Source organism: Erigeron canadensis, chromosome 8, assembly GCF_010389155.1.
Source record: "Erigeron canadensis isolate Cc75 chromosome 8, C_canadensis_v1, whole genome shotgun sequence".
Lineage (NCBI taxonomy): Eukaryota > Viridiplantae > Streptophyta > Magnoliopsida > Asterales > Asteraceae > Erigeron > Erigeron canadensis.
In genome coordinates this window covers 15,545,181-15,559,364 of record NC_057768.1, presented here as the reverse complement: position 1 = coordinate 15,559,364, position 14,184 = coordinate 15,545,181, and the positions used below count along the sequence as shown (strand labels likewise).

Sequence of the window (14,184 nt, the reverse complement as noted above, 5' to 3'; positions counted from 1 at the left end):
AGATCCATCTCTTCAAGATCATCAAGATCCAATTGCTCATACTCTAGATTAGCCAACTATGGGTCTATCTGATTTCCAGAGATCAATGCCTCGTAAGATGTCATGAAAGCAGCCAACAGACTAACATGACTTTCAGCGGATTTGACACTCAGAGGCATAGTCTTTAGAGTCCTTTGAGAACCTCCAACTAAATCTGATGAAACTTGATTCTTCTTAGTGGAAGCAGCAACAAAGCAATAACTATTCTCATCTCCTAACATCTCAGTTTGCTCAACAAAATTTGAAAGGAAAGCACTTGCTCTTGACCCAGATGGTTCAACCATATTTGGCTTCTTAGCTCAATAAATCTCCGGATTTTGCATACGTAGGGTCACGTTTGATCAATACCGAATAAAAATTCCATTGAGATGGTAAGGCATCTAGGAATTTCTCATTCTTTTCAGCGGTCGTTAGAGTCACTGTATGATTTCTCATCTCCGTCATGAGATGGTAATACCTATTCACCAACTCATCAAGTGTCTCATTTTTCATCGCCTTGAAAACCAAGTGCTGAGCTTTTAGAAGTTCTTGTTTTCCCTTCTTCACTACATCATCTCTTTCATACCTATTAACTAAGGCATCCCAAAGTTCCTTTGACGTAGTGTATGATTCTTGCTCAAATGTGTGCAGAATGTCCTCTGGTAGACACATAGTAATACAACCATATGCCTTGTGTTCGGCCTCGAACACCCGTTTGTCATCATCAGAAAGTACTGTCCATTTGGCCATTTCTTTGACATCGGCAAAACTTACAGTTGCTTGACTAAAACCATCCTTTATGCAAATCAGCATACGGACATCCGTCCATCTTAGATAGTTTTCAAAACGAGTCTTCCATGATGGATATTCCTCAATCCTTAGCAGTTTCGGAGGATATGTGGATTTACCCACAATATGTTCCATCTCCATTAATCGGCTTAACAACTTCTGATCCATTTTTGAAATCAAAGAACCTAAAATTGCCAAGTTTTCAAATCCAAAGATTGGTTTACGGAAATTGAACCAAAACTCCAAGAGAATTTTCAAGTTCAGAGTTCAAACAATCTCAGACCAAAGGTTTAGCAAGATTACAATTTCTTCAAAAACTAGAAGATCCTATGTGAGAACCAAAAATTATCCAAGCTTACAAGTTCAAAAACTTGATTAACAGAAATCAAACTTAAACTCAAGAGAGCCACAAGTTCAATATTCAGACAAGTTTCAAACCTAAACTTAAACAAAATTTCAAGTTCTTGAAAAATCGGTAAGTAATAGATTAGAATCCAAACTTGATCACGATTACAAGTCCAAAACTTGTTTAACAGAAATCAAACATAAACTCAAGAGAGTTATGGGTTCAATATTCAGCCAAGTTCGGACCTAAAGGTAAGCAAGGTTGCAAATTCTCAAAAGTATATTTACTCGAACAAAAGATATGTATATATAGTGCACAAACCTTCGAACACAAAATATCAGAAAGTTGGTCGAGATAGTAGAGGTCTAGGTAGAGCTAGGAGGAGGTCGAGCTCGACCTGCTCGAGCTTGACTACTTTGACTTGGTCCAGCTTGGATGAATCTGGTCGAGCTAGGGAAGGTTGGTCGAGCTCGAATTGTCTGGTCGAGCTCGAATGGAGCATTTGAAGATCAACTGTACCGAAAACCCGAATGAAACCACCTTTTTCGTTGTCGAAACCTTAATCCCGAACTAAAAGAATACCTCTGTTGGCTCTGATACCAATTGAAAGTCCCTTTGCCACCGGATCAAACGAGATTAAGTATCTAATGTATAAGTGCGGAAATTCTTATACACTAGCAATCAACAATAAGAACACGAATATGAATAAACTGGAACTGTATATTACTTCGGTAAATGCAATTACAAGTAAATACCAAGTCCCTAAACACGAAAATACAATGACTAGAAGATTAACCTTAAACATAAGGTTTAATCTCTATTTATACTAAAACTAATGGACTAAACGGACCTCGAACTTCATGGACCGAGACCAACTCGTATGCCCATTCGAGCTTGACCAGGTCGAGCTCGACCAAGTCAACATGTTGACCAGTTCGAGCTTGACCAAGTCAACGTGTTGACCAATTCGAGGTTTGACTTTATTATACGAAATACAACAAAGTTTGACTTTATTACTTAAACTAGAGATTCAAAACGACATTTCACGAATGTTGTTATCACTAGGAAATGCACCAACAATTATATAAGGTAACTAAAAAAAAATACTTACAATTCCATCTGATGTTCTTCACCTTTTTTTTGAATTCATCAATTTTCTCCAGACATGCATCCATTTGATCTCTAGTTTCACTTATTTGCCTTTTTAATTTGTTTATCCGCGTTGTTTTCCAACACAAATTCTTATATATATGATCGTTTCCCTTTTTTTATTTCATTTTGACGGGTGGGCACAATAATTCATAATCTTTGATGAACTTGAAGATCCAAACTCCATTTTCAAGATTAAGAATAAAAAAAGTTTGTGTTTTACTTTTTGTTTTACTTGTTTCTTTTTTTTCTTTACTGTCACCTACAACAAAAGTGCGGTCGTAGTGTTGAGTATATATCCTCAACAGTTGACCTAATTATGGAAAAGAGATGGGAGTCTGGCACTCTCTTGAGATGCCACGAGTCCACAACACATTTGCTTTAATAAGATATATAATTATTGGACTAAAAGCCCAACACAAATAAGCCCAATCTTTTCTTATGTACAAAATCAACTTTGATTAGCAATTAAGCTTTAATTTTAGGTTTGAAGTCGTTGGGTTAGCGTTCGGCCCCGTGATAAAGCTTTAGTTTAGGATTAGCATTCGGCCCCGTGATAAAGAGTTCGGCCCCATGATAAAGCTTTATTTTGGTTAGGCTAAACCTACGACTTCAAACCCTAGACTAAAGCGCGTGCCGCAGGCCCCCGTGATCATACCTCCCCCTCGGATTAGCTTTTAGACCCCAAGGGTTTAGAGTTTAGAGTTTTAGAATGCAACTTTTATAAATTGTATGCATAAAATCAAAAATGATTTTGCATTGGTTTTTAACATTATACATGTGAAATCAACTTTGATTAGCAATTAAGCTTTAGTTTAGTTTAAGCTAACCCTAGGACTTCAAACCCTAAACTAAAGCACGGGCCACAGGCCCCCGTGATCACACCTACCCCTCGCATTAGCTTTTAGACCCCAAGGGTTTATAATTTAGGGTTTTAGAATGCCATTTTTCTAAAATGTATGCATAAAATCAAAAATGATTTTGCATTGATTTTAGGGTTTAGATTTTGCAATGTTTTTACATTGTAGCTTAGGATTTAGGGTTTGAAGTTGTAGGGTTAGCCGTTAAGACTTCAAACCCTAAACCCTTAAGCGTACCGTATACATCTGTCCCCCTCTTGTAGGCTTTAGCATTTTAGGGTTTAGCGTTTTAGGGTTTAGATTTTGCAGGGTTTTTACATTGTAGCTTAAGGTTTAGGGTTTGCTAACCCTACGACTTCAAACCCTAAACCCTTAAGTGTACCGTATACATTTGTCCCCCTCGTGTAGGCTTTAGCATTTTAGGGTTTAGATTTTGCAGGGTTTTTACATTGTAGCTTATATATAAAAAAAAATCTGGTCTTGAAGAAAACAAAAATATTTGGTCTTGAAGAAATGGTAGATGAATTAAGTTTCTTACTTGATTCTTTAATTAGTGATCAAATTCTATCTCGTTTGGATGATACTAAATTCTCAATTAGAATAGGTACTCTTTCTAAACGATGGGAACACCTTTGGAAATCTGTTCCTTTTTTTTTATGATTTTCCATTCTATACTTCTTCTGTTCAAGCTTTTGATGTTTGTGATAAACCGTTTTTAAGTTTTTATACTGTTATTGATAAAACCCTAAATCAATATCAGTTGGGAATTCTAAATAAATTTGAATTGGAGTCAAATTTTGAAGATTGATTTGGCTCGTATATCAATAATTGGATTGATTTTGTTGTTAGTAAAAGTGTCAAAGAACTCACAATGTATCTAAGATATGTGGAAGATGAAGATCAGTTCTCAGTCGCTATTGAATCATTTTATTTGAATTCACATTTCACAAATATCGAATTAGGTTTCTGTCTTCTTCGTCCAACTGTTACCATCAGGTGGAACAATCTTGCACATTTAACTATTGCAAATTCAGAATTAGATGAAAATTCGATTGCTAATATTATGTCTGGAAGCCCTTTGTTAAACAGTTTGACGTTACATTCTTGTAGTGGTTTTAGATGGTTATATTGTTGAAAACGATCGATCTTATGTTACGATCAATGTTCCTTTTATATCATCAATAAAAATAATTGGTAGTTTGTGGATATCAAAGATATTGTTGCAAGATGTATCTTGTATACTCGAGGCTGAATTAGGTTTTGTTTTGCTACGTTTTTTTCTGATGGCTCGTAAGCATGATGAAGAAGAGTTGCTTAAAATGCTTCTACTAAAACTACAGCATGTGAAACATGTCAGAATTTGTGTTTCTTGTTACGTGGTACGTGTTTGTATCTGTTTTCTTGTTTCGTGTATTTTTTAAAATCGAATTTGATTTGTTAATATGACCGAAATTTGCAGGCTCTGTCTCGTTTGGAAGCCAAAGGATTTGTTTTACCATCAAATTTGAATGGTGTAGATGTTTCTTCACCTAACTACATTCATAATGAATTACTGATAACGATTCAGTTGAAGGTGTGGATTCTCAGTGAATCAGAAATACCATTTTATGAATATTTTTTATAAGTGTTTTGTTAGTTAAAGATAGATTGTTGCTCATCTTAATATTATGGATCATGTCTTGTGTAGAAACTTTGAATGAAGCATGTGTTGTTAACAATGATAACATAGACTTATTTATGTATTAAATCCTATTTGATTTATAGCATACTGTGTGAAAAAGGTATAGAAAATAATATTTGATTTTACGAATACATTCAAAAAAACAAGTGGAGTACATATTGAGAAACATTTGTAAAATCATATTTGATTTTAAGCATACTATTTTAAAAAGATATAAAAAAATATATATGATTTTAGGCATACATTTGGAAAAACAAATTTAGGTACATATCAAGAAACCTATACGAAATCACATTTGATTTTATGCATACATTAAAAAAACAAGTGGAGTCAAAAAGTTATAAAAAAATCATATTTGATTCTAAGCATACTGTTTCGAAAAAGGTATACAAAATCATCTTTGATTTTGAGTATAATATATATAAAAAAAAATATACAAGTGGAGTTGATATGAAGAAACATCTACAAAATCATATTTGATTTTACGCATATACTTAGAAAACTCCATTATGAAGATGAAAACAAAATGGATCATTTTTCACAACCAAATTTTATTTGTCAAACAAGAACATAATGTATCGACAATTGATCAACCAATTAAAACTATCATCCAATTATAGAATTTGTAAATCGCTAAAAAGTATTTATTTATAAACAAGTATCATAAAGAAAAAAAAAAGTTTGTCTAATTGTTTGCAGCTCCTTCAGTATTCACGTTTTCATCAACTTTTTGTTTCTTCTTTCCACATGTCCTACTGTTGTGATTCGTATCTCCGCATGTGGTGCACTCTCTTTCTTTTATTGCTTTCTTTTATTCCTTTCTCCTTCCCGTCCATTATACGGCTAATAGTTCCACATCCCTTATACACTCCAACTGGTGGGTTTTTATTTGGTTTGAATCCGGTTCTTCAACACCTATCATTCTTGCTATCACTTAATTTTTTTTCTTTAGTGCTTGCTTTGCCATATCAGCCTCAACTTCTGACTTAAATGATTTAACTTTCTTCAGAAATTCTTCAAGTTTTTCATCATTATTCAAAAGAAGATGCAAGCAATCCTCAAAAACTGAGCTTACTTTAGCAACCAACCTTTGAGTACCAACATTTCCATTGTCGAATATGTTTCTGCTAGATCTCAAATCTGGCGGTATGATGCCCTTGGTCCAACGCTTCATGATGTATTGTGCGGGTATTTCCTCTATATTATTGTTCTTCAAAACACTGAAACAATGTCTGCAAAGGAGACCTAAACGAAGATAGTGTCTACAGATACACACAAAGGAACCATCCCCAAAGGTTATGCAATACCTTCATTGACATAACATTATTTCATTGTTGAATCAAATTTGATTTAAACGGAACATTTATTTAGTAAGATGAAAGCTTTATCTTATACTGAATCACATTTTCTCCAGTCTCTTTGTCTTTCCTTTGCAACTTCTCATTAATGGTATAAATTTGACATCTTCTTCAGCAGTCATTTGGGCAACTGAACAATCATAAAGACCAACCTCTATTTCCTTATGTATCGTCTCAAAAAGTGTTTTTGTGTACAGTTTTGAAGCATGCATTTCAATTTTGAGTTTCGTGTTCAATATTAGAGTCTTCTTGATAGATTCGGCATCTAACTTTTCCTGTTTTGATTTTTGTTTCATCATTGCTGATTCAAATCCACTCATAAAATTCATCAGATTTGACACTGATCTTGTGAAATAAGAAAAAAAAAAAGCATTCTCGCTTTCTGACCTTGATGTTATCCTCATTAGGCCACACATTGGAGTGTCAATGAAGTAAGCTGGTATCCACTTTGATCTAATTTGAAACATATACTTAAACCATTTGTCGTTTTGTAATGAAAAATCAATCATCAGCTTCTCGCATTTTTCTTCGAAAGTATTTGGTTCCATGTGAATATCCCAAACTATACTTTCAAACCTGCTCTTTAAGTCTCTTTCCGTTTCATCTTCTATACTAGGAGTTGCCTCTCTTATTTGTATTCAATCAAAATTGATTATTCATTTAAACAATCATATTTGATAAAAATAGTATACAATCATTTTTGATTGGTTATTGACATCACCTTTGTTGGAAGTTTCTGTGTTATGTGTCACATGCACAGCCTATGCTTTGCTGTCTTAAATATACTTCTTATTCCAATCTCCATGGCTTTGTCTTGATCTGTTACCACCATTGTTGGCTCTTTCTTGAATGTATCCATGAGGCATTTGAGAAGCCATGTGTAAGTTTCTTGCTTCTCATCTCTTATCAACCCGGCAACAAAGGTTACGCATTTGTTATGGTTGTCTATTCCCGTGAATGGGACAAACATCATGTTGTACCTTTCAGCAAAAACCATATCATGTACAATCAAGTTCTAATCAAAGTTGATTTGTTATCATTTACACCAAAGTTGCACAATATAAAAAGTAAAAAATATACCTGTTTGTTCGATACGTTGCATCAAACGACATTATGTCGCTGAATTCTTCATAGTTACGCCTTGCAACATTATCGGCCCAGAATATTGAGTGCAACTCAGAGTTGTCAAGCTTGTACTCAAATGCAAAACCATGGATATATGTTTCCTCATTTCCTGCATTTTGTTAACTAACATTTGAGTATCGCTTTCATTGATGTACACATTTAGGTCCCTCTTCCAGTCTTTGAAATCATCAACTGTCTCATTTACATTTAACGAGGTTCCCTTCATGTTACCGTACAGTTGATGAGCTTTTGTTGGTCCAATGTTTGCAATGGTGGCGTTGTAGATAAACAACTACTCTGCATATTTTAGTTTTCTATCCGTTTTGGATAGATATCTATACTCTCGTGGAATCAATTCGTGATTATGAATTGCATGGAAATCACCTATTATGTATGTTCCCTTCGAGTATTCCAAGTCGGATCTCACTCTAGCTCTACATCTAGTGCATTCCATGCTGCTTTTCCTAACTGGTTTGTGATTTGTGGATAGAGTATCTATGTAAACCTCTGTGACAAAGATAGTACTTTTTCCTTACTATTCCTGACAATTACTTTTCTAGCTCCCTTTTGTTATTTCAAAACCAGAATAATAAGCATACTCTTGGTACATCCTACGACAGTTTTCAAGTGTTCCATAGTTTTTTCCAACCATGGGTTGTCGTTTGTAATCAACTATTGGTACAAAAAACCGCGATCCGTCTAGTGTTTGAAATGTTCTTGTAACATTTGTCTTAGGTGTCTTTTTCAGCATGGGAACTGTATGAGAATATATACAGATAGTCTTAAAAAGACACTTATACCTTAAAACGTACAAACTTGAACAAAATCATATATGATTATAGCTTTTTCATCTCTATTCTTAAAATCATTCTTGATTTTGAACTCATTTGCTTTGTCTCAACGTGCTATACATAATCATATATGATTTTGTAAAGATTTTCCCTAATGTATGCGTAAAATCATTTTTAATTTTTAATACTTCATTATGTATAGCATTTTAACACTGTATGAGTAAAATCAAATATGATTCTAGGCATAAGAACATAGGTAATTAAAACATCAATACAAAATCATATTTGATTGTACAAAACAAAGTTACAAAACAAAAATCTATAAAATCTATATACAAAATCAAATATGATTTTGAATATAAAAGTAAACAATAGCAAATAACTTACATAATCATATTTGATTTTGAACTCATTTGCTTTGTCTCAACATGCTATACAAAATCGTATATGATTATTTATAGGTTTTCCCCAACGTATGCGTAAAATCATTTTTGATTTTTAACACTTCATTATGGGATTTTAACACTGTATGATTAAAATCAAATATGATTCTAGGCATAAGAACATAAGTAACTAAAACCTCAATACAAAATCATATATGATTATACAAAATGAAGTTACAAAACAAAAATATATAGAATCTATAACAAAATCAAATATGATTTTACATATACAGTTACAAAAACATAAATCTCTATAATCTCTATACATAATATGATTATGAACATAAAAGTAAAAAATAGCGAATAACTTACATAATCATATTTGATTTAATACATGAAATCTCACAAAACATATATACTGATACTGTACAAAATCATTTATGATTCTACACATAAAACTACACAAACACGTATGCCCTGAAACGTAAATAATCATATTTGATTCTAAACATACATGTAGTTAAAATATTCAAAAATATTCATAAAAAAATTGAAAAAACTATATGATAAAATTAAAAATAAAGAAGAAAATAGATTAAAATTACCGGAAAACGAAGTTGAAATATCTATATAGTTTTCTATATCCGAAGTTATCTCTCCTTCACCAACTGAATTGGATGATGATGCTGACGGATCTTTCGCCGGAGATCGAGTTGGATTGACTGAATCCACTGAATTCGCTGATGATGTTGACGAAGCTTTCGCCAGAGATTAGGTTACAATATTAGGATCGATCGATTCCATTGAATTCTCTGATGATGTTGCCGGAGCTTTCGCAGGAGATATCGATTGATTGACGGTTATTTTGATTGGAGAGTTTTGAAGAAGAAATGTTTTCGATCGGGTTTTATATGTTTTTGGAAGGAAGAAGAAAAATTATAATGTGTGAAATTAGTTTACTACCCCTCTGTGTTATTGTTTTTTTTTAAATATGAGCCGTGGATTGCTTTTGATCCAAGAATTGAGATGCAGCCCTTGAGTTTCACCACTTTATATGGTTTCTTCTGATCACAACTTTATATATAATATATAAAAATGTTATGACTCATACGCTCGAGTCATGTTTCAAGTAACGAGTCCAAAATTAAATTTCGAGTGAAAATAAAAGTTACAAGTGCAAAGTTTATTTTGAAGAATAAAAAAATAATTAAATTAATAATACAAGTTGAATTTATTTTTGTGCATTATAAATAATGAAGACTGCTGCACTATAAAAAGCCAGCCCAGCTCCTAAACTTCATTGTATTCCTATCTCTATCTCCTCTGTAAACATATATAGAGTGAGAAGTGAATTATTATTTTTCCATAATGGCTCTTCTTAATGATTTGATCAATCTTGATCTCACATATTCCACCAAGAAGATTATTGCGGAATATATTTGGTTAGTTTCTTTAATCCGGGTCTTGATCATTTTCTTGTATTTAATTATCTTTGACTTTTCTTCTTCTACGTTTCAAATCAAGATTCTTGAATCTGTTTTTTTTTTTTTTTTTCTAATTCCACTAATATACTTTTTTGAATGTTCGCTTTCCATGTAAGTTTTAGTGTTTTGTGTTTGTGTTTTTTGGAACATTTGATATTATTGATATTGGGAAGCTAGCAAGATGCTAGGTTTACGATATATGAAGAACAGAATGATGTTTATTTTTGATGTTATTTCTGCGCATAGTGATATACCATTATTATCTGTGTTTGTCTGTAATCATGATATATTTTCATGGTTTGTGGTTGATCATAGTCGCAAGTCAACGCTTGTAAACATGATGGATGTTCATTATTTACCAAAAATGCATACATGAAGGAAGGATGATATTGATCGATCTGGGGTTTTTAATAGTTCATGATTTATATTTTTGATATCGAGTAATGGAATAACCGTTTCACCTCCCAATATCTCGCTTTTTTGACGGGATTATTGTTGTTGTAATTTGTGATATTTCATGATGTATCTTTTTGATTATGTTGGAACAGGAAAAGTTACTATTGGTCAACTTTTATAAGTTAGGTAGATTAGGGATGGATTTAAGTGATTATCTTGAAGTTTTAGTAGATTCAGGTCCATTTCTCTTCATTTTTAGATCACTAATATTATTCTTATATTATTAATAAGTTACTTGTACAAAAACAGTTTATGGTGATAGGATACTTTTATTTTGGTGTATTGCTACTATAATGAACTGTAATTGATTTTGAATATATTCATTCACATGAAAAAGCCTTCCTAATTCATGGTAATTAAGTTGTTTAAAAATCTTAAAATATTGACTTCTGTTCCTTAACATTCGGTGCAGGATTGGTGGATCTGGTATGGACATACGCAGCAAAGCAAGGGTAAGTAATTTGAATTCGTTTTGAATATAGTGTCTATTCGTTTCATTAAATGAATTGATTCTATATTGATTTTATTCCATTTTAGACTCTTCCTATACCAGTGACTGATCCAAAGAAGTTGCCTAAATGGAATTACGATGGTTCGAGCACTGGACAAGCCCCAGGCGAGGATAGTGAGGTTATCCTTTAGTAAGTAGTTAAACTCCTGACCTTGATTTACACGGGTCACTTAATAAAATTTATCGCCAAATTTTGGTTAATGACGATTCTGATCTCGATCAATGAAACAGCCCTCAAGCTATTTTTAGGGATCCATTTCGGCGTGGAGATAATATCTTGGTACATTTATAAGCTTTTGAGTTCTTTGATATTTTCATACAACATCTTTTAGGCTTTATAAAAATATATTTCCGGGTAATGTTTACCCCGGTGAACTTTCATATAACAATGGTTAGCGCCCTTGGCCAGATCCTTGTTGGTCTAGCCAGAGGCAGCAATGATCAGCTAAAATTTTTTTAAAGATTTTTTAATTTTTATTATTAAAATTAAGTATTACGTGAAAATGGTTACAATTGTTTAAATTCTTTCCTTTCCTATGACATAATAGGTAATCTGTGATGCATACACTCCTGCTGGCGAGCCAATTCCCACAAACAAGAGGCATGCTGCTGCCAAAATCTTCAGCAACCCTGCTGTTGAGAAGGAAGTCCCATGGTACTTCCACTGCTTTTCCCTAGACTAATTTGATCCTTATTGTAATTATAATGCTTATGTCTTATGTATATGTGTGACAGGTATGGGCTCGAGCAAGAATATACCTTGTTGCAGAAGAATGCTAACTGGCCGTTAGGCTGGCCTCAAGGAGGCTTCCCTGGACCTCAAGTAATTAGTCTATCTATTGAGTCATGTCTATGCTTCTTTTTTCTTAATCTTAGAAGTTGTAATAACAAATGAATCATTCTTAGGGGCCATATTACTGTGGTATTGGGGCGGACAAGGCTTTTGGGCGTGATATTGTTGATGCTCACTATAAAGCTTGTCTTTATGCCGGTATTAACATTAGTGGCATTAATGGTGAGGTTATGCCTGGACAGGTAAATTTCTGTACATTTTGAACTATACACCTTTTGTCAAATTACTTTCTATAGGACTTAACATTTTAATTCGATATGCAGTGGGAATTTCAAGTAGGACCTACAGTTGGTATTGCTTCTGGTGATGAATTGTGGTGTGCTCGTTACATTCTTGAGGTAATTGACGCAAAGTTTTTTTTATATTCATTCAGAAAGATTTATGATTTCTTGTTCTTCTGTTTCTCTATATTTATTTCCTCTTTTGGTTTTCAACAGAGGATCACTGAGATTGCTGGGGTGGTGGTTTCATTTGACCCCAAACCTATTCCCGTAAGTTTTTTTTGTAAATCTTTTTCTGAAATTATGTGTTTCAAAACAAACGTAACTCAATCTGAATGCATGATGTTGAATAGGGCGACTGGAACGGTGCTGGTGCTCACACTAACTACAGGTACGTCAGACAAATTTATTACGTATGACATGTAATAATAGTATGTTATGTTTTTTCCAAATCTCGATCAGACCAGACGTATTCTATAATAATTTCAGCACAAAATCGATGAGAGAAGATGGAGGATATGAAATCATCAAGAAAGCTATTGAAAAGTTGGCTTCCAGACACAAGGAGCACATTGCCGCTTATGGCGAAGGCAATGAACGTAGGCTCACTGGTAAACATGAGACCGCAGACATCAACACATTCAAATGGGTAATGCTACTTATACACTACATATATAGACCATAGCTTGTACGGTCGAATTGACCAACAAACTATTTGATTAATTCAAATAAACAGCTAGTGTCAAATACGATAAGTTTTATTTTAATGAAAATACTTTTGTTTTTAATCAAACAATTTAGGAGGTTTCAAACATAAATCAGATTAACTTGTTCAAAAGTAAATGGGTCAAAATTGTTTTCCCTATCTATATGATAAACCATTTATTTTTCTAAATTTCTAAAAAGTAACTTGTTAAACCAAAACTATCATCTTCTTTTTTTATTAATTTAAATATCTCTATCTAATGTAATTATAATACCCTTAATAAATTATTTACAATATACATTATCAACCATTAAAATAAATACATTAATTACCCCCTTCACATGAATTACTTTTACATTAATAAATCACACCGCTATTGCCGATGCCACCACCGCCCGTCTCCGCAATTATCCACTATCACCGCCGCCATCGACGTCGCTACCACCACACCGTTGCATCTAGTGGGTGCATTATTTCATAAATGTATTCATGTATCTTTTTAATTTGTCGATCTCATTTTGAATATGTGTTCCAGGGGGTCGCAAACCGTGGTGCATCAATTCGTGTCGGACGTGACACCGAGAAAGACGGAAAGGGGTATTTTGAGGACCGTAGGCCCGCATCTAACATGGATCCCTACGTTGTTACCTCAATGATTGCCGAGACCACGATCCTGCTTTAAAAGGCAGTTAGACCGGTATCAAATTATCAATGTGGAGCCATTATTTGGCTAGATTTAAAATTAGAGATTAAAAACAATCCTAATTATTATTCTTCAAAGTACGTGGTAGTTTGTGGTATTTTCTTACTCTGTTCTTTAGCTTAATTATGGATTTCTATTCTTGGCAGCAATTGAAGTATGCTACACACTTTGTTGATGTTATCTCCCACTGCTAATAAAGTGATATTATCTAATAACAATATGAAGGAATGGTTTTTAATCATTTGTCACATGATACTGTTTTTCTCTGATTTTTTTTCCGGTAAAAGACCGTCACCCATGTTCATTAAATATATTATCAAAATAAGAGCAGGCAACAAGCTGAAATGCTAGTTGACTTTACATCGTCCATGCACAACGTGCATTAACAAAACCCAAATACTGAAACAAGGCCCTATTAAGTATCAACAAAAACAAGCATAAGAAAAGAGCTAATTAATTAAAAACACTGAAAGATCCCATGCATCAAGAAATTGCTCCACGTTCGCCGTTCTTTTAAACTTGAAAGTAAGAAGTTTGAGTCGCGCGGTAGATAATATAAGTTCTGCAAGTGTGTCAACCGCCCGAGAATTCTTCATAAACAATCTTCTATTTCTCTCTTGCCAAATGAAATACACAGAACCTTTGAGAATGAGTTTATCAATGATATTTTGCATAGATTTCTTTTTCGCTTTAGGCTTCAACCGATCAATAATCAGGTTCCAACCATGGGGACGAGGTGGCAGACCTGCT

The 14,184-nt window shown here is 33.5% G+C and overlaps 2 protein-coding genes across 2 annotated transcripts; one reads left to right on the top strand and one right to left on the bottom strand.

Annotated features, from left to right (window-relative positions):
* Positions 1 to 5,777: 5,777 nt before the first annotated feature.
* LOC122610311 (protein FAR1-RELATED SEQUENCE 3-like) lies at positions 5,778 to 7,962 on the bottom strand. The gene is made up of 4 exons (XM_043783305.1): positions 7,926 to 7,962; positions 7,282 to 7,435; positions 6,988 to 7,181; positions 5,778 to 6,088 (listed from the first exon to the last, which is right to left on the bottom strand). The coding sequence occupies exons 1-4, from the start codon at positions 7,960 to 7,962 to the stop codon at positions 5,778 to 5,780; spliced, it is 696 nt and encodes a 231-aa protein (XP_043639240.1).
* A 1,828-nt stretch (positions 7,963 to 9,790) lies between these two features.
* Positions 9,791 to 13,682, top strand: LOC122610023 (glutamine synthetase nodule isozyme-like). Its single transcript, XM_043782994.1, has 12 exons — positions 9,791 to 9,942; positions 10,853 to 10,892; positions 10,978 to 11,081; positions 11,183 to 11,231; positions 11,500 to 11,606; positions 11,687 to 11,774; positions 11,858 to 11,986; positions 12,068 to 12,142; positions 12,242 to 12,295; positions 12,379 to 12,416; positions 12,515 to 12,674; positions 13,267 to 13,682. The coding sequence occupies exons 1-12, from the start codon at positions 9,869 to 9,871 to the stop codon at positions 13,411 to 13,413; spliced, it is 1,065 nt and encodes a 354-aa protein (XP_043638929.1). The 5' UTR covers positions 9,791 to 9,868; the 3' UTR covers positions 13,414 to 13,682.
* The last annotated feature ends 502 nt before the right edge of the window (positions 13,683 to 14,184 follow it).